Raw genomic sequence first — 26,940 nt, forward strand, 5'->3', positions numbered from 1 at the left:
TCTTTTGTGGTATTGAGCCCCTAGGACGGAACTCCGTGCCGGAAATGGAAAAAACGCTAGTGTGAAAGTACCCTAAAAATCACGTTTTCAATTGCCTTTATTAAATATACTGAGCCGCTCTGTCACAAAGGGTTAACTGTTTTTGACTGGTACTTTCACTTTCACATTGTGCCAAACCTTATCTCTAAACTACTAACAAGTCAAAAACACTAAGCCACATTCTTATCAGTAAGATATGGAAGGAGCTTTAATGAGTGTTTATGAGGTCAGGAGATGAGAGATAAGGAGCCAGAAAAGGCATGTCAAGCCCTGTACAGAAAAAAGGATTCCGTACTTTTAATAAAGACCAATTAAAAAAGTGATTTTGAGCTCAAAATAAGTACAATGCAGTAATAAAAAATAAATTGCCCCCAAAGCTGTACATAGCCTTTAAATGGGTTGTCCAGCTTCAGAGCTGAATCCGGACATGCCTCCATTTTCACCCCGGCAGCCCCCCTGACTTGAGCATCGGAGCAGTTCATGCTCGGATGCTCTCCGCTAAATCGCGCAGGGCAAAGGCATTTTCAGGAGTTCCGGTGATGAACCGGGCTCTCCATGGGGCTGCCAGGAAGCCCAGTGACATCACCGGCACAGATGGGCGGGCTTTAGCGCTAGGGCAGCGCTAAAGCACGCCCATCTGAGCCAGTGACGTCACCGAACACACTGCCGACACTGAAACCTCCGCCCGGCAGTGTGTTATTGTAAACAAAAGAGCCCTTGCCCTGTGCGATCTAGCGCAGGGCAAGGGAGCGCATCGAAGCATGAGATGCTCCGATGCTAACATCAGGGGGGCTGCCTGGGTGAAAATATGGGTATGTTCGGGTTCAGCTCTGAACCCGGAAAACCACTTTAAGTATCTAAAGTGACCACTTGTTTTAGAGCAGCAATGCATAAAATAACTTGTGTGACCAATGGCATCAGTATCACGTTCAGAAAATGTCATTCAACTGTTTTCTTGTATTATTTTTTTTAAGATTAAAACAGTCCGGGATCACACGGTTGCAGTTGTGCTCCAGACCTCGGTGTCCGCCGGTGCTCGTATGAGAGCTTTATGTTATACTGTTAATTAACTGTCTCTTTAAAAGCATCCAAGAAAAAATAAAACTATAAGCCTTGAAAAATACGAGTGTTTGATGAGTCCACTGCACTTTCCATCGCCTAAAGGGGAGAGTCCCATGAGCTCTCATTTGATTATTTTGTGATAGGGCAGCAGTTTCAAGGTGCTGGTAAAGCTGCGAAGGTCATTGATCTGCACAGTGTCGGCCATTAGAGGAGATGCAGGGAGGAAAATCAGGTTTGTGATGTTTCCGTAGGAGGATTCGGGTTCCCCTGATGGAGTCTGAGACGCAACAACATCTGGTTCCTTCTCCCCAAATCCAACCACCTGTTAAGAAAATAATCTGGATTATGTACAAGTTTGTTCTAATGAGTTAGTTTATGAGAATCACGGGAGCAGAAATGGAAAAGCTACGAGACTGAACTATGAGAAATGGGTTCTGCCAACTGTATATGCAACAAACTATCCATCTACATGCCAGGAGCCCTTCATGGGAGGGGGAAGAATCCCCCCAAAAAGGGCAAGCAAGAGGTGATTAAGAAATATCTAGTTAAAATGTCTGGCTGGTTTGTTAGCGCCATAGAGTTGGAGGAGCATATTGCGTGATCGACCGCCGTTCCATAAAAAATCTTCTTTACTGCATTCTTAGGGCTCCGTTCCGCAAGAAGATTGAACAAGTTCTATCTTTTTGTGGTACGGACGGATCGCGGACCCCATACAAATGAATGGGGTCTGCGATCCGCATACGGCTGCCCCGCGGTCGGTGCCCGTGCATTGCGGACCACAATTTGCGGTCCGCAGCACGGTCACGGGGCAGCACAGTGAGGGCTCATTCAGAAGACCGTATAAATAAGTCTGCATCCAATCTGCAATTTAGGGATAAGGGCACTCGGAACCTCTGTTCTAGTCGTCAGTGGTGGGGCTCCCAGTGATCAGACATTTATCGCCCATCTTGCAGACAGGTGACAAATGCCCATTGTGGGAAAGCTCCTTTAAGAAATTAATCAGCACAGAATCTGGAGCCTTGCGAGAATAAAAAAAAAAAAGACAAAAGCATTTAAGGCTGGATATTCAGATTAGGGCTACATGAACACACCAGTGAAAAACGGACGTGTCATGGCCATCACACAGGACAGTTTTTGTGGCGGACATAAAAAAAATAGAACATGTTCTATCTTGTCCGTTTTTAACTGACCGACTGCCCACATACAATTGAATGGGTCAGTTTCTCAGAAATGTCCTTTAACAATAGACATTTTATCAGTTTTTACTATGGCTCATAGAAACAATCGGCTTCCCAATGGAAGAGACAAGCAACCATTGCTTAGGGCAGACGAGATACCTCAGTGACCACCTCGCTGCTTTTTCTGTCCAGCTATTAAACTAAAAAATGAGAAAATTTATGAATAGGGGCGAGTCTAGTATTCTCCAGCCTGTGGCTCTCTAATCGTTGCAAAAGTATGAATTCCAGCACGTCTCTACACCCTGAGAGTTGTAGTTTTTCAAGAGTGTTACAGGTTGGAGACCTTTAGGCTAGATTACATGGTTAGAAAGGAGCACTCACGTGTACACTCAGAACCTTGCTGTCGCAGCCTCTGTGAGCCTTCAGCCATCTGTTCATGTCCTCCTTATTAAATGTTCTCAGGACATCGATCTAAAAATAAAGAAATTATGGAATAAAATATATTACTTATCTTATGGTTTTCTCATGTGACATTTAAGGTATTGTCCTCAGGACAGGCCATCATGATCTGATCGGCCGGGGTCTGCATCCCCCACCAATCAGCTGTTTGGCAGTAGCTCCAGGGTTTGGCGGTGGAATTACACAGCTCTGTCCGTTGTGCAGTGGACTGCAATGCTGCGACCACTGAAGTGAATGGGAGCAGAGCTGCAGTAACAGTCAGAGCTGTGTAGTTCAAGTGCCAACTTCCGGCAGCAGAGCTACTGCAGAACAGCTGGGGGGGTGGGCTTGTGGGGTATCAGACCCCCGCCGATCAGATTGTGAAGACATGTCCTGAGGATGGGCCATCACTTGTAAGAGGGGCCAACACCTTTAATGTGAGATGAGAAAACAGCTGCTTGGTGGTTCACTGGTAAATTCACAAGTGCCAGAAAATTCTGTGAATACAACTGACTTTCAGCTACAGAAATGACACGTGTGAATACGCCCCATGAGTTCACCGAGGTTAATTACCTCATGCTCCAAGCGGTCGAAGAGATACTGCTGAGTGAGGACTTCTGCCCAGTTCCTGTCCACTTCTTCTCCAAGGTGAGTGTCCTCACATTCCTTCAGCTTTATTAAAGCCTTAACCTGCAAATAAAAGACAAAGCTTGTTGGGGTCCATTCACACGTCCGTAATTCTGGCGAGCATCCCTTCCGTAATTTTGCGGAACGGCTGCGGACCCATTCATTTTAATGGGGCTGCAAGAGGTGGACAGCACACAGTGTTTTGTAGTTCCGCAAAGATAGAGCATGTCATATTCGTGTCCGCTATAAGCATTTCTATCATAGGGCTGGCCATGTGCGGTTCGCAAAATGCAGAAGGTACACGACTGGAATCAGTGTTTTGCGGATCCGCAATTTTTTGAGACTGCAAAACACTTACGGATGTCTGAATGGACCCTTATACTAATGCTCTGATGGGCATCTCAAGATGTGTCTCAGATGAAACGGACAAAGACGAGCTTTAACTGATCAGGATCTTCACCATTCTGCTTTGGTCCAGCGGGCTGAGCGAAGCCTTCTACAAATGTTCTCTTCCTTTGTGATAAGTGGTAGAACCTGCATGTCAGACAGGTTGGATCTGGAGAGGGATTATGAAAGTAGTCCTCTCCCTTCCCCTGGAGGAAGACGTGGCTGAAATGTGTGTCGAGCACTGAGGTGGAGACCCGAGTCTGGTTAGCTTTTGTCATACAGCCTACAGGTTTGTAAAAGCTTAGGAGTCCGTTTATCCCACCTTCTACATTGACTGTTACACGTGGTGTATACTGGGTACCTTTTAATGGTCGTTTTTAATTTGCTTTAGGGTTGTTGTCTTATTGAACTGACAATGTACAGTAATTATTCATTACTTTGTGTATTCTTGGGGCGTATTGGGTAGGTTTTATGTATTACAAGTGAAATTCTCTCCAGTCGGCTACCGATTCATGTCTTAAAAAAGGACCAGTCACCTCTCCTGACATGTCAGTTTTAGTAACTACTTGCATTCCCCATTTAAAAGTAATTCTGGAGCCTCTATTCTTATGACTATGTTGTGCCATTTCTGTATTATTCCTGCTAGAAGTTTACAAATCAATTGCCAGCAGTCTGCAGTAAAGGTACTGTTGGGTGTAGGGGTGCACCGAAATTTCGGCGGCCGAAAATATCGGCCGAAAATGCACCTAATCTGTTTGTGCCGATATTTTTACATATCGGCCGGAAATAGCGGGGAGGAGCTGGGGGCCGGTGCGTTCACTGTGCTCCGGCCCCCAGCTCCAGTAGTTATAAAATGTTGTACAATTAATAAGCATTCTATTCACGAGGCCCCCTCTGCAGTATTACATTCAATACAGCCACTTCCTACTCACAGGGCTGTGCTGGTCGGCCGGGCAGACGAGCGGCAGCGTCACGACTGACGTCACATGCCTGCGCCGCCTCCTTCATTCAGAAAGTAGGCCGGGCACATGACGTCAGTCGTGACGCTGCCGCTCCTCTGCCCGGCCGGCCAGCACAGCCCTGTGAGTAGGAAGTGGCTGTATTGAATGTAATACTGCAGAGGGGGCCTCGTGAATAGAATTAATTGTACAACATTTTATAACTACTGGAGCTGGGGGCCGGAGCACAGTGAACGCACCGGCCCCCAGCTCCTCCTCCCAGTCCATCCCCGCTATTTTCTATTAATTGTACAATTGGGGGGGGGGGAGTCTGTGGATGGCACTTTTATGGGGTGGGTGGGGGTCTGTGGATGGCACTGTTATGAGGTGGGGGGGGGTCTGTGGATGGCACTGTTATGGGGTGGGGGTCTGTGGATGGCACTGTTATGGGGTGGGTGGGGGTCTGTGGATGGCACTGTTATGGGGTGGGTGGGGGTCTGTGGATGGCACTGTTATGGGGTGGGTGGGGGTCTGTGGATGGCACTGTTATGGGGTGGGTGGGGGTCTGTGGATGGCACTGTTATGAGGTGGGGGGGTCTGTGGATGGCACTGTTATGAGGTGGGGGGGTCTGTGGATGGCACTGTTATGAGGTGGGGGGTCTTTTAAAAGTATTTGGGCAAAACGGCAGTTTCGGTTTCGGTCAAGGGGTATCCTGAATTTTCGGTTTCGGACCAGAATTTTCATTTCGGTGCACCCCTAGTTGGGTGTTACCAGTAGAGGGTGTATCTGACTCAGTGAGGCTGGTGTCAGACTGTGCAGGTACACATTCCCAACTGGTAACACCCATCTGGACCTTTACTGCAAGCAATTCATTCATAAACATCCATTAGAAATAAAGGAATGACAAGATAGAGCCATAAGAATTAATGCTCCAGAATAGTTATTACATGGGGAATGCAAGTAATTACTAAAAAAACACATGTCAGATGTGGTGACAGGTCTTCTTTAATAACTCTTACCTGTGTTTTAAAGGCTTCATCTGTTAAGTTCTCAATTTTTTCCCCAAAGCAAATCAGAAATTCTTCTATTTTCTTGTCCACCACTTCAGAGCTGCACATGAAAGAAAAAATTCATATTGTACAAAAAACCCATGTAATAGATGCTTCCACTCATCTCCTGATTGCAACACAGGACACCCTCTTACAGGCCCCTCTCTCTGCACTGGCACAGGGATGGAAGAGATAAATATTAAAAAGCAGAATCCACCTGGATGCTGTCTCCAAATACCAATCCTAATCCAACATCCCACACACATTCCTCCTCTGTTCATATAACTGTACTAGAGCTCCGTTCAAAGAGCGCCGCTGTGCAAAGAAAGGCTTCGTTCACATCTGAGCTGAAGGCAGTTCTCCGTCGTACATTCTGTGAAAAATGCTGTGCAAAATAGTGCAGCATGCTGCATAACGGAGACCCGATGGAGTCAACATTAATGTCCGTCATGCGCCGGATTAGACGATTCCATTATTTTCGCTGTTCTGCTCTTACATGGGGCACAAAGAACACCAATCTGAACTAAGCCTTAACAATCACTGCTACGTGTTCATTCTGAAGATGAAGGGGGCACAGCAGTTGGCCCCTCCACTGATCAGGTAGTGATGGCCTATCGTAGTAATAAGTCACTACTTAAAAACCCAAGCGTATAGCCAGCCCGTAAGTCTCACTCATTGTAGCACCCCAAACTGCTGTCTACATAGAGGAGATTTGTACAGATCCCCCCCCCCTCCTCCCGATACCTGCCTATGGCTTCACATCCCTTTGTAACCACACGACCCAGCATCTGCTCTGTGTCTGTACGTTCCTGCCATCAAGTATTTGCAGATCAATATCACTAATGGATTTTAGAGCATCCAGACAGAACATTCTGCAATTCCTAGATGAATACATTGTGTAACCAGAATGCTGTCTGGACACCTCACCAGTGAATTTAAAGAGACCATCTTTGCCTGTGTATGCATCCTTACAGGACACCTGACACTCGGTGCTGAGGGGTGTACGTATATATACTGTACATACACACATATATATATATATATATATATATATATATATACACACACACACACATACATACATACACACACGTGCGTACGTGTATATATATCTATCTATAGAGAGCGCACACTGTAGATGAATGTATAAGTGGCAAGGCTGGAAAACGACGCAAGTCAAATCTATAAACCTGTAGTGTTGATCCAGAGGAAAGCAAAAAACTAAGTATTAAGCACATACTGTCTCTACTAGGACAGTGGTACAGGGGGTTATACAGTGAGTGCAATCATTCCTTTAAAGAGATTGTTACTGATTAACTATTGCAAGAATAGGTCCTTACTAGGGTTGAATGAACCGAACTCTAAAAGGTTTGAGTGGAATTGGTAGACGGAATGCAATGCATGCGGAATGCATTAAGAGGCATTCTGCTTTGATCCATCATAATAGAAGTCTATGGCCAAGCACAATGGATCCGTCTGGTTTCCGTTATGCAGGACTTTGTTTTCCTTTCCGTCCTGCATAACGGACTATTATGATGGATCAAAGCGGAATGCCTCTTAAAGGCTTCCGTCTACGAATTCTATTATAACGGAATCCATAACAGAATTCCTATACCACCGAAACCTGTAAAGGTTCTGAAGTGGCGCAGTCCTCATCTAGTACTTGGTGGGGATCACAGCCAGATCTCCAATCGATCAGACACAGATGAGATATGCCGTCAATGTTTTTAGTGATAAAACCCCATTAGCCTTTATTTTCCACACATAGACCTCAGAAATATGGAAACAGGATATGGTTTTCGGCCACACAAATAATTTTTGTGCATACACGTCGCCAGAACCGGCAGGTTACACATGAATCTGCAGATTGCTGTAGGATTCTTAATCGCACTGATGTTGTAGGTCACAGTGATCTGAAAGATATCATTTGCAATTAAACCCCATTACACTCACTTGAATTTATTTGCTTGCGTCTCCACGGTGACGGAGAACCCCAGAATTCCAGAGGTGTTTCTGCAGGTTGGATATACATGGTACCTGCAAAGGGGTTGAATGGTAGTAAATATTTCTGCCTTGTGCATGAACACCACCTGTAAACTAGGAGCTGCGCCTGTGGCGTCTTACCCGAGCGTCTGCTTGGTCCTGAGGAAGTCAAAGCAAGGTTCCTCCATGTGCATCTGGAAAAATTAAAGTCTAATTAAATCCCTTGTGAAAGTAAAGGACTCCATTACATTATTTATTTCATTCACAAGTCCGTAGGTGTTTTGCGGATACGCAGACTGCGGATCCGCAAAACACGGACACCAGCAATGTGCGTTCCACATTTTGCGGACCGTACATCGCCGGCACTCTTATAGAAAATGCCTTTTCTTGTCCAAATAGGACATGTTCTTTTATGGAAGTGCAGATCCGCAAATGCGGATAGCACTTTCCGGCCCAATTGAAAATGAATGGGTCCCTATCTGTTCTGAAAAATTGCAAAGCGGATGCAGACCCATTTTGCGGACGTGTGAATGGACCCTCAGGCTGTAGTCACACAACCGAACGTGTTGTGGACCGCAAACCACGGAACCGCAAAACACTAGCACAGGTCATGTGCAGTCCGCACTGTGAGGCCACAATCCACAAGATGCAGCGAAAGATAGGACCCAGCGAAGAGGCACAGACCCAGAAGCATACAAAAGGGTGAACGCGGCCGGTGCCCCCGTTTTGCAGGTCCAAGGCTGGTGGTCCACAATACAGGCACAGCCGTCCCATGGTGGTGAGAATGTGGCCTTAGGCAGCTCAAAGATAAATGCCATTACCAGCAGGTGTGCAGGTCTATGAGGAGGTCGTATCTAGGTTAGCAGAGCCTATATAAGTGACAGGGCCTATATAAATGATATTGGGAGTGATCCATAAAGGCCAAGTTCACACACACACACACACACAATAAATAATTAGCTACTGAATCACTATGAACTCCATGACAAAAGCCAGAAGTGTGAAGGCACATTTATATGGCCAGATAAGCAGCAGATTGCCGGGAAGGAATGTATTTACACCCCATTGATAAATCTCCTCAAGATTTCCTTCGATCAGTACACAATAAAACTTCCAGCAGCCACCAGTAGGGGGAGCCTAGTGAATAGGAATGAAAATATATATGCAAAATCTCTTTACGTTGAGCTCCCTCTAGTGGTGGCTCCAGGAAAATATTATGGATTTATGTTGAGAAGTCGGTAGAATAAGTTTAGCAGCAGGAACCCACTTAGCAGTCAGGTGGTCTGCCTCCAGAGGAAATATACCACTATTGCCAGAATTGCCACTATATATTTTTTTGGTTTCTGCCTTGTTAGATTTGAGTGCGTTTGCCTCTACTTGGCACTCTAACACTCTTTTGCACCTGGTAACCGCCATCACATGGTCTGGTGTGGGTGTGGCTCGCGGCCTGTCTTCATTCACATTGCACAACCGCAGTATTCATGCTGGGCATTTGTGGGAAGCTTGGCTGCGAGCTGAATTACATCACCTTCAGACAGTGTTCACACCACAGTTAGAGCAGCGGTTAGGACCCCTTGCCATGCTGGGAACCGTGACGTGGTGCATGATGGGCTCCGATATCTCCATGACTGGAATATATTGGCAAAAGTCTCAGCTTTTAATACCTGCATTCATGTCTTGCCAGCATAGTCAGTGTTATATCTGTTTGGTGCATTCTCTCCGTGTTTTATATGATTGCTACATTCTGTGTAGTTTGCTCTTGTGGTGCATGTGGACCGCGCCGACATCCTCCATTGTATGCATATTTTGCTGGGGTTAGTCGTATACTGCGGTCCACATACGGTCGGGCTGCTCCCCCAATAGAAGACACGCCACAGTGTCAGGGGTTTGGCAGCTCCTCCAGAATTGCCACTATATATTTTTTTGTTTTTTGGTTTCTGACCTATTACAGTGCAATATATGAAAGTTTCTGCAAACATAAGTTGGGTAACCATATTAATTACTACATTAGTATGTTTCAGTTACGTAGGGGACCCATTGTGTGTCTTCCAGGGTCCGATGATGATACATTTAAGCACAAAAAAACAAGGGTCTGAAATACTTGCCACCAGCAGCTCCATCAGTGTGTGATCACGTAAATTTCTAGCACCCGACTGTAAAAATCAAAGACACCGTAATTAAATACCAGAATAGCCCCCTTCAATTTCCTGCTAAGGCTAGGGCTACACGGCGACAGTTGTTACGCAACTTCTTATCGCTCAAATGTAGCCCAACAATTTTTAATGCTAGTCTATGGCGTCGCACAGCAACACGACAGTTGCAAAAACTCCATCCATTCTGCAAATTTTGAGCAACATCAATGTCGCGCGACACAAGTTGCAGTATAGTTGTACCCTATGTCGCCGTCTAGCCTTAGCCTAAATGAGAAGCTTTCGACTCGGCCACGTTCCTACCTGGTAATACACGGTGACCTCAGAGTTGGAGTCGCCTTTATTCAGAGACTTCACTTTACACAGATGGTGAGAGGTCGGCAACTCGACCACCTGGAACTGCACCGGGAACTTGTTCTCCAGAGGCAGAAACTTCAGCTTACTGAGGAATAAAAGTGCTTGTGTCAAGCAGAGGGAGAGAACAAGCCGGCCAATGTCACCCACGGTCTCTTCATTATACTTCAGAGTGGTGCTGTCTGGAGCTAACATTACAGATATAATCCCTCGGCCCATCAGGGCATCATAAAATGGATGTCAAACTACTGCCTTTTTAGTATCACCCTCCCACTAAAAGAAGAGGACGGTCACAATGCAGACAGCAAGAGCTGTCATCTATGGCAATGGGCTGTGACATCAATCAAGTCAAGATGGGTGGCGTTGCACCTGCTCCTAGAGGCTCCGTTCGCCCACCTCATTTCCACGCCCTTCTGTCTTGATTGACAGGACATTGGTTCTCCTGCAGGCCCCGCCTGCCGTGTAAGTCTCGCGCCTGCGCCGTCCCGTTCAGTATTCGGCGCAGGCGCAGTGAGAAAGCCGGCTGCCAATAGCAGGCCACGACATGGACGAGCCTTCCTAGCATCACCCGTGGGCATTAGAAGCGACGCGGGTATCGGGAAGCCACCTGTGTGAGGGGCCTAGACATTAGAGGGGGCAATATAGGGTTTGGATAACCCCCTTTAAAGAAACGCGAACTTCTAAAGTGATTTGCGTGCCATATAAAAGCTGTTAAAACTTTTTTTTCTAATATATACTGTATCACTGCTGCACACATGGATATGTTCAGAAATGTGAGTAGGGGCTAGAGAGACTGACAGGTTCCCTAAGTGTTATCCATGTACCAGAGAGACACTGATGGCTGTATTCTACCGATCAGTGCACGCCAATCAATCACTGTATAGCATGTTCAGAAATGACACATATCACAGGTATATGTGATCTCACCTTATAACGTAATTCAGGAACTCTGCCGACTCCTGGATGAAACAAAATACACAAGAAAAAGGATATTTTATCAAAACGCACCATCTGGCAGTAACATCATATAATTACACCAAGAACGGGCTCAGGTGGAGAGCAAACACTGCTCATGGCATGCAGGGATGCACAACGCAGCTCATTGGTATTCCAGGGCTTCAGTGAGAAGACCGCCATCTCCTTTACCTCTGTACTGCTCAACGTGCTGATGTACGCCGGGAATACAAAGAGCCGGACAGACAAAAATCCATTTCCTCTATTTGTTCAGCACAGAAAATCATGGATGGAAGAGGTTTAAGACTGAGTTTTCCCTCTGGACGCGATGTGTATTGTGAATACACAGCATCCGGACTGAATCCTGACCCATTTAATTCAATAGGTCTGTGCATATTTTTCACGTACCATCTCTGCGTTCAGTATAAATCGCAGCATGTTCTATATTGTGCATTTTTCACACAGCCCTGGCTCCACAGAAGTGAATGGGGCTTGCATGAAAAACGGAAGGCATCTGGATGCAATGCGTTTTTCACTGATGGTTGCAAAGAGATGTAGATTGTTATTCTTAAATTTTTTTCACGCCCGTGAAAAACACATGCAATCTAGATACAATCCGGATGGAAAAAAAAAAAAAAACGCGCACACTGAATGCAATCTCCGAAAAAAAAATGATTGAACCTGTGTGTAAAACCATCAGGATTTTTTCCGAACAGATCCTGACACAATCTGTATCGTTCGTGTGAACGCGGCCTTATAGAGAAACAGAAATGTAATGTGAAGGTGCAGGGTCATACAACAGCCATTTACCATGAAACTCTATACACTCACCTTACTGGTGAAGTTGCCTTGGACCAATCCCTCTACATATAGCCGAGACTTGAACTGCTCAACAAATGAGAGTAGTTGTTCCAAAGTCAATCCCTTAAGAATAGTGTGGTATTTTTCCATCATGGACCAGCGTTTACATTCCAAAATCAGGAGCCGCACATCCCTGTAAGACAGAGAAAAATTACAAAAAACACAGCACACTGAAGAGATGCGATTCCCTCTACTGGATATAAAGGTGCAGAAAAAACTAAAGTAAAAAAAATGACTAAAAAAATTTCCGCAGGCCACAGTTGTGCAAAAATGTTATGACTTCTCTAGAAAAACATCACATGCCGGCCAACATTTGATAAATCTGGTGGAATTTACACCAAGGCAGACTGAAGAAAACCTGATTCCCCTTATGGTAAGTTCCCCACTTAGGATCCATTCACACTGACTTTTTTGTCACCAGCATCTTGGCACAGATTTGTGCCATTGAGCTGATGACACCCGTGTGGAATCTGACACCCATTGGGAAGCTACGCTGCCTTTCATGTGGCCTTGGTTTATAGCTAAGAGGGGACAAGTCTCAAAAAAACTTTTAGCCAATGAAACTACCTACTCATCGAGTACTTACTTTCCCAGTTTCTCAGGTTTTATCAGCAGGTTGAAGTAAGTCTTTTTAAGCTGTTCTGTGATCATTTCGTAGACATCGGCAGAAGTTGTGAAGTCAGCCAGGTGATCAATGATCAACTCGAAAAGGAGCTTAAAAAAAAAAAAAAAAAAAAAAAAAAAAAGTGTTAATAGGCGAAAAGTCAATACCTTTTGTAGGCGCCCACTCTTAGAGTAAATTAAAGAGATTTTCCAGGTTCAGAGCTGAACCAGGACATACCTCCATTTTCACCCAGGCAGCCCCCCTGACTTGAGCATCAGAGGAGTTCATGCTCCGATGAACTGCTCCGATGCTCAGGCATTTTTTGGAGTTCCAGTAACGTACCAGGCTCTCCATGGGGCTGCCAGGAAGCCCGGTGACGTCACCGGCACTGATAGGCGGGCTTTAGCGCTGCCCTAGCCAGTAAAACTGCTAGGGCAGCGCTAAAGTACGCCCATCACAGCCGGTGACATCACCGAACACACTGCCAGGCAGAAGCCTCCACCCGGCAGTGTGTGATTGTCCACAAAAGAGCCTATGCCCTGCGCGATCTAGCGCAGGGCAAAGGAGAGCCTCGGAGCATGAACTGCTCTGATGCTCAAGTCAGGGGGGCTGCCGTGGTGAAATTATGGGTATGTCAGAGTTCAGCTCTGAACCCGGACAACCCCTTTAAAGGGGTTTTCCGAGAATTTTGAACGAATAGGTCATCATTATCTGATCCGACACCCCTGCCGATCAGCTGTTTCAGAAGGCACTCGCAGCATTCCCTAGGCCATGCGACGACACGTTCAACGGTAATACAGCCTATGTACGGCTCAGCCCCATTAAAGTGAATGGCGCTGAGCTGTGATACCAAGCACGGCCGCTATACAATGTATGGAGCTGTGGTTGGTAAGCAGAGAAAAAGCCATGGAGCAACTGAGAGCGCTAGTGCCTTCTCAAACAGCTGATCGTCGGGGGTCCTGGGTGTCGGACACCCACCAATCAGATACTGATGACCTATCTGGAGGATAGGGTCATCACTTTATAAGTCTTGGAATACCCTTTAAGTAATAAGTAGTGGAATCCTAGAACAAACCCTCACCCAAAGCAAAGACCCAACCTCTGGAGCTGCCTGTAAGATTAGGTCAGAGAACTAATGGCCTCCATTCATGAAGGCAACCTGCGTGCAATAACCTCATACTCACTGGCAGCTTGTGATTGAATCCCTTCACTTTAATAACGAGTCCATGTTCCCCGGCCACCAGTTTATATTCTAGCTGAGCCACATCCGCTTCATAGGCCGGCTCTGCCAGTGTGTGTGCCAGAATATTAACAAAGATGTCAAAGAGAACCAAGCTGAAATTAGAGGAACAGAAAGTCACTATGGGTAAGAGCCACATATGGCGACACATTAGGTTAACAATACTAATTAATGATTGGTTACAGAAGACAGACATAGGATAATATCAAAATGATTGACCAGCATTTATTAAATGGATGTCAGTGTCTAATATCTGTATACCTAATAATACCTAGAGATACAGGTATATCTAATGTCTGCACCCTGAGCAATGAGGCTGCTGTGAGAGATATGCGATGTGGCTCAAAGAGATGGTCATGGCATATACATACTTTATAATCAGTGCAGGTCATACCTCTGGGATCCCCACCACTCCTAAGAATGAAGGGGGTCACAAAGCTAATTTATAGCGGATACTCGTCTAAACTTCCCTGCACCGTGGCACTACAGACCACGCACTTGTGCAATGAACTGAAACACAGCCCCTTTTACATAGAGCTGGCCTAGGCAAAGTTGCGACAAGGCTGTGGCGCTACTGTGAATGCTTGTGCCTTCTCAAACAGCTGATAAATCGGGGGTCCCAGATGTCAGACCCCCACTGATCAGATACTAATGACCTATCCAGCAGATAGATCATCAGTATAAAAGTCTCAGAAAACCCCTTTAACTGCAATGTGTGAATAAACCCTATTAATTGTAGATGGTTTATGATACAAAGCCACCACCTGTGCTAATGACGTGCCGATCCTACAACCCAGCGATCCAGTCCCCACAGGAGTGGCTGTGATCTCCTCTAAACGTCTGACCTCTGGGCTCACAGAAGACAGAAAAGTCATTTCCAGCTTGTAGGTGTAGTGTCTCCCTGATCTCCATCATGTCTAGAGAGTCACGTATTTCTGTACTTTCTGCTTCTGTCTCCCAATATGTGCCACGTAAGAGTGAACCATGAATGTGCACCCTAAGAACTTTACACCCCTGGTGGGCAGGAGTTCCCAAACTTACGTTTCAGGTGACTGTTGTATCAATGGAGAGATCAGATGAAAGCGGATGTAAGCTAAAAGAAGAAAAAAAAAGTGTTTAAGATGCAGGTCTTCAGTTCCAACTATAACTTCAGGATATATTTTAGACCAATAAATATAAAAGCACGGCTCAATTAAGAACTTATCTTAAATGTATTTCATACCTTTTGGGATCTTAAACTTGTTGTCTTTCTTGTACCACAGAGAGCCCTGCTCTATGTCCAGTATCTTCACTGGATAGTCTGTGTCTGGACAGTCTGAGGTCTTCAGGGTGAAGTCAGTGGCTGCAGAAGCAATGATAATGTAAATCCCCATAGGACTGGTGAGGACAAGATATAACCCTGAACCTCCTCACTAAAGTACTTACCAATGAACCTGTTCTCAGCCGGAAGATGAAGATCTGGGTTTACAGGAACATCAGTGGCCCATAGCTCTTTCCATTTCGCATCAATCTCTGCAGAGAAATACAACATAGTGACATAAGACTGCATATAGTGCTATACAGCGCATGCACATCTGTTATAACCATATACCTTCAATGCCGTACTGAGTGCCAAACCACTTCTCCCTCAGGGTACATTTGCCTTCGTTGTCTGGGGATAGGAGCAGCAAGTTCGCTTTTTCAGGGGTTAGTTCTCGAAGAGCATCAGCAATGACCTGTACAGAATAAGGTTGGTCACCATTAACGGGAATCTGTCAGCAGTTCTGTACCTATGACACTGGCCGACCTGTTACATGTGCACTTGGCAGCTGAAGACATTTGTGTTGGTCCCATGTCCACATGTGCCCGCATTGCTAAGAATAATTTCACAGGGCCAGGCAGGGTAAACGTCATCATGCCTGGACCTGTCAAAGTGCAGAGGGCGCAGCAGCTGCAGAGAGAGCTGAGCCTCTAAGTGTAACAGCAACGCCCTTGTTGTACCTAGCGGCTCATTTGCATGTATTTTTAAAAAAAAATCTCTGAAACACAGGCACATATGAACATGGGACCAACGCAGATGCCTTCAGCTGCCAAGCGCACATGTAACCTGCAGGAGGTTAGAGAAGAGATGAGCTGATATATTTAGTTTTGTGGGAAACGATTCAGCAAAACTTGTAACATATACATTTATATCCATCCTCTTTCTGACTTCATTGTACACGGGGAGGTGTTATCAGTGATGTGTGTAAAGCCTCATTCATACGTTAGAGTTTTGGGCAGTGATTTCCATCAGCGATTGTGGACTGGGGCCTCCACAGACATAAGGCCCCTTTCAGATGAGCGAGTTCTACACTCCAGACTCGCAGCGGGCGTCAGGGAGAGCACCTGTCCTGACCTCCCAGCACTGACGGGGCTCGCATAGTACTATATTGATTTATGATGCTATGTCACAGCATTAGGTCAGTATTATCTAATACATTCCAGAACTGTAAGAGTTATATAGCATCATAAATCAATATAATGCTATGCGACCCAGTCAGTGCTGGGAGGTCAGGACGGGAGCTCGGAGTGTGGAACTCACTCGTCTGAAAGGGGCCTAACGGAAAGATCTGCACTTGTTCTGTGTTTAGAGCCACACCTGGTTTTAGCTTGAAATCACTGACCGAATACCGACCGTGTGATTGAGGCTCAAGTGTGTATACAGAGATAGCCGTCAGTCACCGATAACACCTCCCCGTGAACAATAAAAGCAGAAATAACTGATGATGAAATGTATAATTTACTGAATCTTTTCCCACAAAACTACACAAATCAATCTACTACGCGCCTCCTGCCCTATAACCTGATGCCTGAAGACTGCATTGCATTTCATTGTGACAGGTCTCCTTTAAAAATTAAAAAAAGGAATCAAAAACTAGAAATTTCAAATCTTCAGCTCCACAGAGCAAAACCTAAAATTTCACGCTCCATACATTTATAAATGATGTAGAAACCAAGCAGCCAAGAGCTGTCGGCAGTAACACTCACCTCAGGGTTGTACTCGAAGAGGAGCTGGTCTCCAGTCAGGAAATCTTCTTTTGGGAATAGCTGCATGTTCTCACAGATATTCTCAGCATACTCTATAGGATCAGTCTTAAAAAAAAAATAAAAATAATAATAATTTTAAGATTGATAGAACTTCAGCTCGTCATAAACCTGCGATGTAAACCTATAGATGCACCTCACGTCCTATATATGTTGTATTTGTTAACGGCAGTAGCTATCCTAACAGAGGTAAGCCTGAGAGGCAAAAATCCAAAACCCTGCTCCCAGCATGTTACTCACAAACCCCCAATATAAAGGTAAGGGCTCATGAACCCGACTGCTGGATGTTTTGCCATCCGTAAATTGCGGATCCGCAAAACACAGACAGTGGGCATGTGCATTCCGTATTTTGCGGAACGGAACAGCTGGCCCCTAAAAGAACAGCCCTGCCCTTGTCTGTAATGCGGACAATAATAGGACATGTTCTATTTTTTTGCAGAACGGACAAACGGAAAAAAAGTATGCACACTGAGTAAATTCAGGGGGGGTTTTTTGCGGCCCCATTGAAGTGAATGGTCCCACGTACAGGCCACAAAAAACAAAACAAAACAAAAAAAAAAAAAAAAAAAAAAAAAAAAAACACGTGTACATGAGCACTTCGACGAATGTCCAACTATTCTGTAATACGGATGAGATTAACACTTTACTGCCACAGATTTTAGGCGCAGATACATTAGTAAATCTGGGCCACGGCGCTGCACAGAGTACTGCAGCCTTTCTTATTTAGCTATTGGTGGTGATCACAGTGCACAGACCCCCACCAAAGAAAAGTTGTGACAAATATTTATGACATGTGGGAACACTTAAAGGGATTGTCTCATCTCAGACAATGGAGGCCTCCATTGTCTTATAGGTGCAGGTCCCACCGCTAGGACCCGCACTTATATCGGGAACGAAGCTCCGCAAAGTGATGGCTGGAGAACTCCAGTTCGGCCACAGCCAAGCGTTCTCCCGATAGAAGTGAATGGGAGCCTACCGGGCATGTCCGGCAACCGCTCCCATTCACTACTATGGGCCCGACGGAAATAGCCTAGCCAGTGATCGGCTATTTTCGGCGGCCCCATAGAAAATAAATGGAGGGCGGCTGCACATGCGCAGTGCACCCTGTTTTGGATACAGGTGTGGGTCCCAGTGGTGGGACCCGCACCTATCAGACAATGGGGGCATATCCTAGTGATATGCCTCTCTGGTCTGTGATGAGACAACCCCTTTAACCTCAGCATTAGCAATCAGCGTTTCACTCAATATTTTTGGTACCTGCTCCTGATAGTGAAATTCATTGGCCTCAATTTTCTGAATTTCCCGGAAGATTCTGAAGAGGTAGAGACAAAGAATCAGGGAAAGTCACAATTTTCTGTTTCCATTATATGGACTAATACCTACCTCTCTTGTGGGCCCAGCTGCTGCAACATTTTGAGATACTGGAATACGAAATGAGTAACCTAGGAAAAAAAAAAAACGAGATTTTTGTATAACTTACCAGTAAAATCTCTTTCTCGCTCTTTCCTTGGGGGACACAGAAGACCTTGGGTATAGCTCATCTCCATAGGAGGCGTGACACTAAGTGAAAACTGTTAAGCCCCTCCTCCACAGCTATACCCTCAGCCTGGAGAGAGAGACTGCCAGTTGCGTGTCCAAGCAGTGAGAAAAGGCAAAGCCCAACAAGGAACCAACAAGCCAACTACCCAATGGGTAACAAAAAACTCGGAAACTGTACAGAGAAAAACAATGAATGGGTGGGTGCTGTGTCCCCCAAGGAAAGAGCGAGAAAGAGATTTTACTGGTAAGTTATACAAAAATCTTGTTTTCTCGCCCAGTTTCCTTGGGGGACACAGAAGACCTTGGGACGTTCAAAAGCAGTCCAAAAGGGGGAGGGACCACAGCACCAAGGTGAAGCACCCGAAAGGCATCAATGAACCGCCGCCCGCAAACCCAGGCGGGGCAGGCAGCATCTGCCAAAGTCAGAGTATGCACCCTGTAGAACTTGTCAAGGCGTGCAAGGTAGACCTGTGGCCGCCTTGCCCAAATGCATGGCCGAAGCCCAATGCCTCCGGCCCAGGAGGCACCGACCGCTCTGGTGAAATGAACGGTGACACCAAGACAGAATCCTGCCCTAGGTGCGGAAACCTCAGCAATAGCCAATCTGAGCAAGCGGAGGACAACCACCCTGGAGTCCGTCAACCCTATGCACAGACCTCCTGGAAACCCAAGAGGCCGAACATCTACAAGAGTCGGAGATCTCCAAGTAAAAAAACGGCAAGGCCCAAACAACGTCCAAATAGGTGAGGTGTTGAAGCGAAAGGCAAACACCACCTTCAGAAGGAAGGAAGGAAGGAAGGAAGGAACGAAGAAAAACGGGATGTAGAACAGCCCTGTCCTGGAAAAGACAGAAGGCTCGTAACAAAAAAAGGGCCATTCCGGCACCCGTCAGAGACACGACTGATACAGAACACAACCGTACCGGACAGAAGGGGTAGAGAGAACCTCTGTAACGGCCCCAAGGACAAGATTGGAGCGCCGAGAGCTCAGTATATAGTCCCAGGGCGGTACCGAAGGACAGTACAGAGGAACCAAAGAGCCACTCCGAGGAAGAAGGTCTTGGCAGGCCCAGAGGGCCGGGAACGCTGGAAGAGGAAGAACAGCGCCGACACTTGACACCCCAAGTAAACGACAGAACCATGGGGAGAGAAATTCAGAGTGGGGAATGCACAGCTTCCCACAGAACCCCATACAAAAAACCCTAAGCCTTACGACAGATCCTGGACGAAACACAGCCAGGAGTGGACAGTAGCGAACCCGCTGGAGTCGCCTGGCAAGCGGGCGAAAACCCAATGTGATCAGGCGCAGACCAGTAACACGGGCAGAAGGGTCGACAAAACTAGCCCCGTCGGCCCTCGAACAACGTTGTCCCGTATCCACCCGAGTGGGGGAGCAGAGGACAGATGGAAAGAACCCAAAGGATCCGCCAGATACCAGGAGAAGACAGGCAAAAGTCCATGCTGATGTAACCACGTTGTACAGCCCCGCTGTGGGAGATCAAAGCACAATCTGGATCGAAAAAGGTAGTCCCCCCAAGTTATCAAGAAGGCAAGTCTACAGCAGGACCATGCAATCTGCACTCAGCGGGAGGACAGCACGCGGTAGACTCGGTAAATAGGCACACAGCTAATACAGCCAGTGTGAACCAGGGAGACAGCACGAGGCCAAAAGGAACACCGGAACCATCCACATGAACAACCATGCTCTCCCCAGAGGGGAGGACAGTGAAAGAACAGCCTCTGAAGTCCGGCGGGAAGCCACATCGGAGTGATCCGTACCGAGCGGGAGCCAAACAAAGCCGGCGAGATAAGGCAGTGGAGACAGAGGCCGGCATAACACCCTCCAACCGAAAGGAGGAGGGGTGGGCAACAGGGAAGCCATAGGCCAGCTGAAAAGCAGAACCCGCTACACTGAGAGACGCCCGGTCCACCGCCTCGCAGAAGGCGAATACCTTGGAGAACCCAAGGCGGAGGTCCTCCGGACCTGGGTAATCGAGCACCCAAGAGAAGTTGGGTGACCTTCCAGAGAATAGCAGCCCGAACCTGGCAGCAGATCAGACAGAAGCGCAGAGGCGCCAAGAGGAAGGACTCATACCACACTGCATCCGAAGAGGAGGAAATTGCAGCAGGCAAGGGAATCGCAGTCCTGCACGAGCCAACGAAGAATTCGAGAGGCGCTGCAGACAACAGCACTCTCGAGCATGTGACCACTAGCGCAGGGGAACAATGCCGCGGGAGGACGAATGGGTACGTATCTAGAGACCACGAACACACCCCGGGCGGAAGGGCCACGAAAGGAATGAGTACCACCCAGCTAGGTGCAGTAGCGAACAAGTAGAGCCCGTCTACTTATAAAAAAGGTATATACCTTGAATACATTGGGCATTCATCTGCTGTTTGTTGGACACCACCTCAGGCCCACACAGTTGGACCGAATGAGCTCTTTAGAGAATAGTGCAAGGCTTGCTGGAAGCACCATATCCCAAGAGAAAAAAGTACATCTCAGGATAAAGGGGGGCATACGGACGAGTAGCCCCGTAAGCAGTGAGAAGGCCAACCCACCTATGGGAGGAGAAGGCATACACGGCCCAAACAACGGATAGAGCGCACAAGAAAGTCCGCCCTACTGCAAAAAATAGTCACTCAGCGAAGAATCAGCCAGAGTCCAACCGTAACAATGGAAGTGCAAAGTGCAACCCGAAAGGTAGTCATGCACAAGACTAGTACGGCATGCGATGGAACGCAAACAGTCCGCCCAGAAAAGGGGGAAAATGTACCTGGCAACCACTGCAGAGGCCTGCCCAAAAAAAAAGGGGGGGATGCCAAGGCCAGTACCTACTCCGGAAAGGTAGGGCATACCATACTCCGCCCAGAAGGGGGCCATGCCCATGGCCGCACATATCCAGCAGAACGCAGGAAGGTCCACTTTAGTGAAAGGGGGCATGCACAGGTTATTCTATCATTAAGTGATTGTGCAAAAATCCACCCAACACCGAAAGTCGTGAGAGTGCACCACTCCGCCAATGAAGGGGGACGTGTACCAGTCCAGCACAGCATAAACAAGGACAGCCGTGGATCGTGTGAGCGTGCAAAATGCCGCCCATGGAATAATGGGGGGGTCATGCACAAGACCAGCACCGTATCCAATGGAAGTGCCAGCATTCCACCCAAGTTAGAGGGCATGCTCATGACCGGCAACGCATCCAGTGAGTGCAGTATTCCGCCCAGAAATGGGGGTCATGCACATGGCCAGCCACGCATCCAGTGAGAGCGCCGCCATGGATGAGAGTGCACGTATGTCGCCTGAGGAAAGGAGACATGTCCATGGCCGGCAGCGAATCCAGTGAGAGTGCGGCACACCGCCCACGGAAGGGGGGGGGGGGGGTGGTGGTCATGCAGATGGCCTGCAACGGATCCAGTGAGAGTGCAGTGTACCTATGAAAGGGGTTCACGCACACGGCCGGCACCGTATCCGGTGAAAGTGCAGTATTCCGCCTAAGGAAGGTTTCATGCACATGGCCGGCAGCGAATCCAGTGTTCCGCCTATGGAAGGGGAACGTGCACATGGCCGGCACCGTAACCGGGGAAAGTGCAGTATACCTCCTTATCCGGGGAGAGTGCAGTATACCTCTCATGGAAGGGGTTCATGCACATGGCCAGCACCGTATCCGGTAAGAGTGCAATATTCCACCTATGGAAGGGTTCATGCACATAGCCGGCAGCGAATCCAGTGAGTGCAGCGTCCCGCCTGTGGAAGGGGGTCGTGCATATGGCCAACACAGCATCCGGCGAGAGTGCAGCAGTCCGCCTAGAAAAGGGGGATCATGCACGAGGCCAGGCCGCAGCCAGGGAGAGTGCAGTATTCCGCCTAGGAAGGAGGGTCATGCACCTGCAGCCACCAGAACTGGAGTGGGTGACGAAGTCTGGTCAGAAAAAAATCTGCATGCACTTGGCCAGCGCCGAATCCCGGGAGAGGGCAAGAAAAAACGCCTGGGAGGCGCCGCGGCCGGGGAACACGACACACCGCCTAAGAGAGGGGGGCATGCATACAGACAGCAGTACTGAATGATGAGGCTGCCGCGTCCTGCGCAGCCCACAAGTCCAGCTATTTAAAACAAAATAATAGTATTCTTTTTTTTTCTTTTTTTTTTATTATTATTTTTATTATCATTATTATTTATTTATTAATATTACAGCCTCCCTGAGGCAGAAGGGGGGCCACCATACAGGGGCACAGGCCGTACAGGCCCTCAGGAGCCGGCCAGTACCCAAAGGGTTAACAGGCATCTGGCCTGGGGGCGGCGCAGCGAACCCCTGGGGGTGGGGGAACCTCCAGGCGGGAAGAATCCGCGCCTGGAGAGTTCCCGCCCCCCCCCCAGAGGCCAGAATGTTGCGGCCTAGTAGGCCGTGAAGCCGGGGCCTAAATTTTAGCGTCGCCTAGTATTGCAAGTATTTAAAGTATCGGCCGGGCCTAAGCCGGCCGCGGGAGCCCCCGTACCGGTCGCGGGTGCCCAACCCGAGCGCCGGAAGTGCGCAGCAGGCCGCGAAGCCTGAACAAACTATGCAGCGCCCCGGCCGGCTGGAATGCACCGACGGCCGGCCGGGACCTGTTGGAACACAGCGCTATCCAATGCCGGCTGCGGGAGCCCACCCGGCAGCCGGGAGAATCAGGGACCCGAGAGGAGCGTGGAGGTGCGGCCCAGTAGGCCGCGATGTCTGGGCCCAAAGTTGCGGCGTCCGGCCAACCGGACGGATGGTCGGCCGGCCTAGTTAGAGCATAGTGCGCACATGCAATGCAGACCGCGGGTGCCCACCCCGCGGCCCGGAAGAGTCAGGGGCCCGAGGAAGGAGCACCGGATGGTGCGGGCCAGCAGGCCGCGAAGCCTGGACTAAATTTTGGCGGCGCCCAGGATTACCCATGCCGTCAGGAGCGGCAGCAGGTCCTGAGCAGCGCACCGGTAAGCGCCCCCTCCTTGCGCGCGTCCTGCACCAGCGGTATGATCTATGGCGGGGAAGAGAGGAGCAGATTGCCGCCTTGCGGCACCCCAGGGACCACCCTAGGTCCAGCAGGGCCACCCTATAGCCACTCTGCTATAAGAGACAAACATTTTAAATCTGTCTTTGGTAAAGCAATGGGTAATGCCTAAACCTTGCACCTCTCCGCTCTCGGATAGGCTACCAGTATGGGGGTCAGTCACGCAGGAGACCGGGGAGGGAGGGGACGTAGGGCTGGAGAAGCCACTCTCTCACCACAGATGTCTTCACCCTCGGTCCGTTCCAGCAGGGTCGCCCCTTCAGCTACTGGCACCGTAGTGGCAGGACGCTGGAAGAGGGGCTTGGCGTGCGGGCGACCCTTGCGCTGGCAGGATGCAGGGGAGCTGGGCTGCCCTGGTCCACCTTGCCTTCTGTGGGGGAGGCAGCAGTGCGGATGACCGGCACTGGCGCAGCTCAACCCCGGGAGAAGCAGAGAGGTCTAGTGCGTCTCTGTTGTCCCGTATTCTGGAACAAAAAGAAAAGAAAAAGTAAAAATCAAAAATTTTAAAACAACAAAGGAGAAAACAGCCCTGCAGTAGCAGGGAGTGTCTTGCCTCCTTGGACACTAAGCAAAAACTGGCAGTCTCTCTCTCCAGGCTGAGGGTATAGCTGTGGAGGAGGGGCTTAACAGTTTTCACTTAGTGTCACGCCTCCTATGGAGATGAGCTATACCCAAGGTCTTCTGTGTCCCCCAAGGAAACTGGGCGAGAAATTATATATATATATATATATATATATATATATATATATATATATATATATATATATATATATATATATATATATATATATATATATAAGAGTACACAAAAAGTAACCTCCTAACATGCATACATAAAAACTTCTACTGACCAGCCTAGAAAGATAACCCTGTGCCATTGCTTAAAGGGAACCTGTCACCATGATTTAGCGCATAGAGCTGGGGACATGGGCTGCTAGATGGCCACTAGCACATCTGCAGTACCCAGGTCCCATAGCTCTCTGCGCTTTTATGGTGTTAAAATACCGTTTTTAGTGATATGCAAATTACCTCCTATGTGTCCTGTAGCCGGAGATGAGTCCAGCGGAAGGGAGCCCAGCACCGCCCCGCGTCCGCCGAATCTCCTCCTTGCCTGCTGACGTCATAGAGCTGCAGTGCCGAAATCTCGCGATGCACGAGCTAGCGCATGCGCAGTCTCGGCATCATGTTCATTCCCTGTACTGGAATCAGCACAGGGAACGAACTACGCATGCGCTAGCTCGCGCATCGCGAGATTTCGGCACTGCAGCTCTATGACGTCAGCAGGCAAGGAGGAGATTCGGCGGACGCGGGGCGGTGCTGGGCTCCCTTCCGCTGGACTCATCTCCGGCTACAGGACACATAGGAGGTAATTTGCATATCACTAAAAACGGTATTTTAACACCATAAAAGCGCAGAGAGCTATGGGACCTGGGTACTGCAGATGTGCTAGTGGCCATCTAGCAGCCCATGTCCCCAGCTCTATGCGCTAAATCATGGTGACAGGTTTCCTTTAAAGATGGCTGTCACATCTCCTGAAATTTCTGTTTTAGTGACTATGTGAATCTCCCATGTAATAGTGATTCTGGAGCATCTATTCTTATGACTCTATCATGTGCCATTCCTCTATTATTATGAATTAATTACCGTCAGTCGGCAGTGAAGGTCCAGATGGGCATTACCAGTTGGCGGGTGTACCTACATTGTCCGACAGTGGCAACACTGATTGGATAGTGTCAGATCGGCGGGGGTCCGACGCATGCCTTCTCTCATCCTGTTCACCGCTGCTGTCTATGGCAAAGCAGCGGTGAACAGGAAGAGAGAAGGGAGACGGCACGTGCACACTGCGCACCATCTCCTCATACAGCTGATCGCCGGGGGTGCCGGGTGTTGGACCCCCGCCGTTCTGATGTTGATGACCTATCCTGACGATAGGTCAGCAATATTAAGCCCGGACAATCCCTTTAAAAATCTGTTTGCAGAGTATCACTTTTCAGTCCCATCAACGGCTCACGTGAAGCCTTATCTCTGACCTCCAACACTCATTTAAAGTGGCATTCCAGTTGGCTGAAGTTATCCTTAGCCAAGGGATAGGAGATAACTATTCGATTGGTGGGGGGGGGGGGGGTCCTACTGCTGAGACCCCCACCAATCATGAGAATGGGGGCTCCATATTCCCTGCAGCCCCCCTGAAATGAACGGAACAGCCGGTCGCACATGTGCGCTGCCGCTCCATTCATTTGTATGGCAATTCCGGAGATAGCCGAAGGCTGTACTCGACCATCTCCAAAACTACCATAGAAATTAATGGAGAGCCCACTCTGTTCATTTCAGGGGGTTGCAGGGGGTACAGGGCCCCGATTCTTGTGATTGGTTGGGGTCCCAGCTGTAGGACCTGTGGATAGGGGATATCTTCAACCAGCCGGTATACCCCTTTAAGCCATACTCTTATCAGTTTGATAAGACTTTAGCTATAATGAGTGTTTATGAGGTCAGGAGATAAGAGATAAGGTTTCAGGTCAGCTGACGAGACAGATTTTTAACCCTTGTATCTCAAAAACGGCAAAATATTTTTAATAAAGACCAAAATGGAAATTTTTTTAAAAACAATTAGCCCAAAATGAGTAAAAGGCAAATCACAAAACCAAAAAAAAAAAAAATGACCCAGAAGGTGTCCACAGGCTTTACCTAAGGACACTCACACATGTACACTCATTCTGCGGAGGCAAGGTGACGTCTTCACAGGGACAGCATGGTCACGTGCAGCCTGGTGCGATTGCTGCTAGTATTAGCCCAGGAACTCTTAGGTACTGTGCAGCATGAAGGAGAGGAGGAGGCCTAAAGAGAAGCCCTTGTTTCTACAGATCAGAAGTTCTTGCAATTTGCTTAATTTTTCATACCTCATAAAAGTGTTCGTATCCTGTATCTGTCAGAGTGATGGAAATACTGAAGACAGAGTATGTGGTGTTCTGCTCAAAGCCAGTCTCACTGTTCCCTCCAAACAGTGCGAGCGCCCAGCACCTGGGAGAGGAAACCAGAGTCCAGTGTTACAGCAAATCTAAAAACATCCACTGACTGACATTAAGAGACCATATAAAATAGTGCAATGAACCAGAACCAGATGCACAGAAAGGAGCCGAAATGCTTAATGAAGAGCAAAAGTAGTGCCTACATGCAGGAGTAAGGGTGATGCATCCAAACTTCAGGGCATAACCCCTACAGCTCAACCCAGTATCCAAAATTAAAGGCTACGGACACCTTTGGGAGAATTTTTTTTTATTTATGCATTGTACCCACTTTGGGCTAAACATAAATTTTTTCCAATTGGTCTTTATAAAAAAAAAAAAAAAAAAAAAAAAAAAAGAAAGGTCAGCCCCTTTCTCTGAATAGCCAAGAGATGCGCTAGTACCAGGCTCTGGGCTCATACTGTTTGCTGGCAAGG

General features: G+C 47.9%; 1 protein-coding gene across 1 annotated transcript in view; it reads right to left on the reverse strand.

The window, feature by feature from the left end:
• Window positions 1-801: 801 nt before the first annotated feature.
• Window positions 802-26,940, reverse strand: part of NRDC (nardilysin convertase) — a 39,193-nt gene continuing 13,054 nt past the window's right edge. The window contains exons 12-31 of the mRNA XM_044300897.1: window positions 26,399-26,519; window positions 18,312-18,370; window positions 18,186-18,240; window positions 16,872-16,976; window positions 15,457-15,580; window positions 15,291-15,377; window positions 15,088-15,207; window positions 14,907-14,958; window positions 13,810-13,960; window positions 12,608-12,735; window positions 11,992-12,154; window positions 11,134-11,165; window positions 10,156-10,294; window positions 9,808-9,855; window positions 7,844-7,896; window positions 7,673-7,756; window positions 5,690-5,780; window positions 3,291-3,407; window positions 2,661-2,750; window positions 802-1,423 (exon numbers count right to left, since the gene is read on the reverse strand). Coding sequence (XP_044156832.1) covers window positions 1,223-1,423; window positions 2,661-2,750; window positions 3,291-3,407; window positions 5,690-5,780; window positions 7,673-7,756; window positions 7,844-7,896; window positions 9,808-9,855; window positions 10,156-10,294; window positions 11,134-11,165; window positions 11,992-12,154; window positions 12,608-12,735; window positions 13,810-13,960; window positions 14,907-14,958; window positions 15,088-15,207; window positions 15,291-15,377; window positions 15,457-15,580; window positions 16,872-16,976; window positions 18,186-18,240; window positions 18,312-18,370; window positions 26,399-26,519 — 2,020 coding nt within the window. The 3' untranslated portion in view covers window positions 802-1,222. The remainder of the gene's footprint in view (window positions 1,424-2,660; window positions 2,751-3,290; window positions 3,408-5,689; window positions 5,781-7,672; window positions 7,757-7,843; window positions 7,897-9,807; window positions 9,856-10,155; window positions 10,295-11,133; window positions 11,166-11,991; window positions 12,155-12,607; window positions 12,736-13,809; window positions 13,961-14,906; window positions 14,959-15,087; window positions 15,208-15,290; window positions 15,378-15,456; window positions 15,581-16,871; window positions 16,977-18,185; window positions 18,241-18,311; window positions 18,371-26,398; window positions 26,520-26,940) is intronic.

Source organism: Bufo gargarizans, chromosome 7, assembly GCF_014858855.1.
Source record: "Bufo gargarizans isolate SCDJY-AF-19 chromosome 7, ASM1485885v1, whole genome shotgun sequence".
Classification (NCBI taxonomy): domain Eukaryota; kingdom Metazoa; phylum Chordata; class Amphibia; order Anura; family Bufonidae; genus Bufo; species Bufo gargarizans.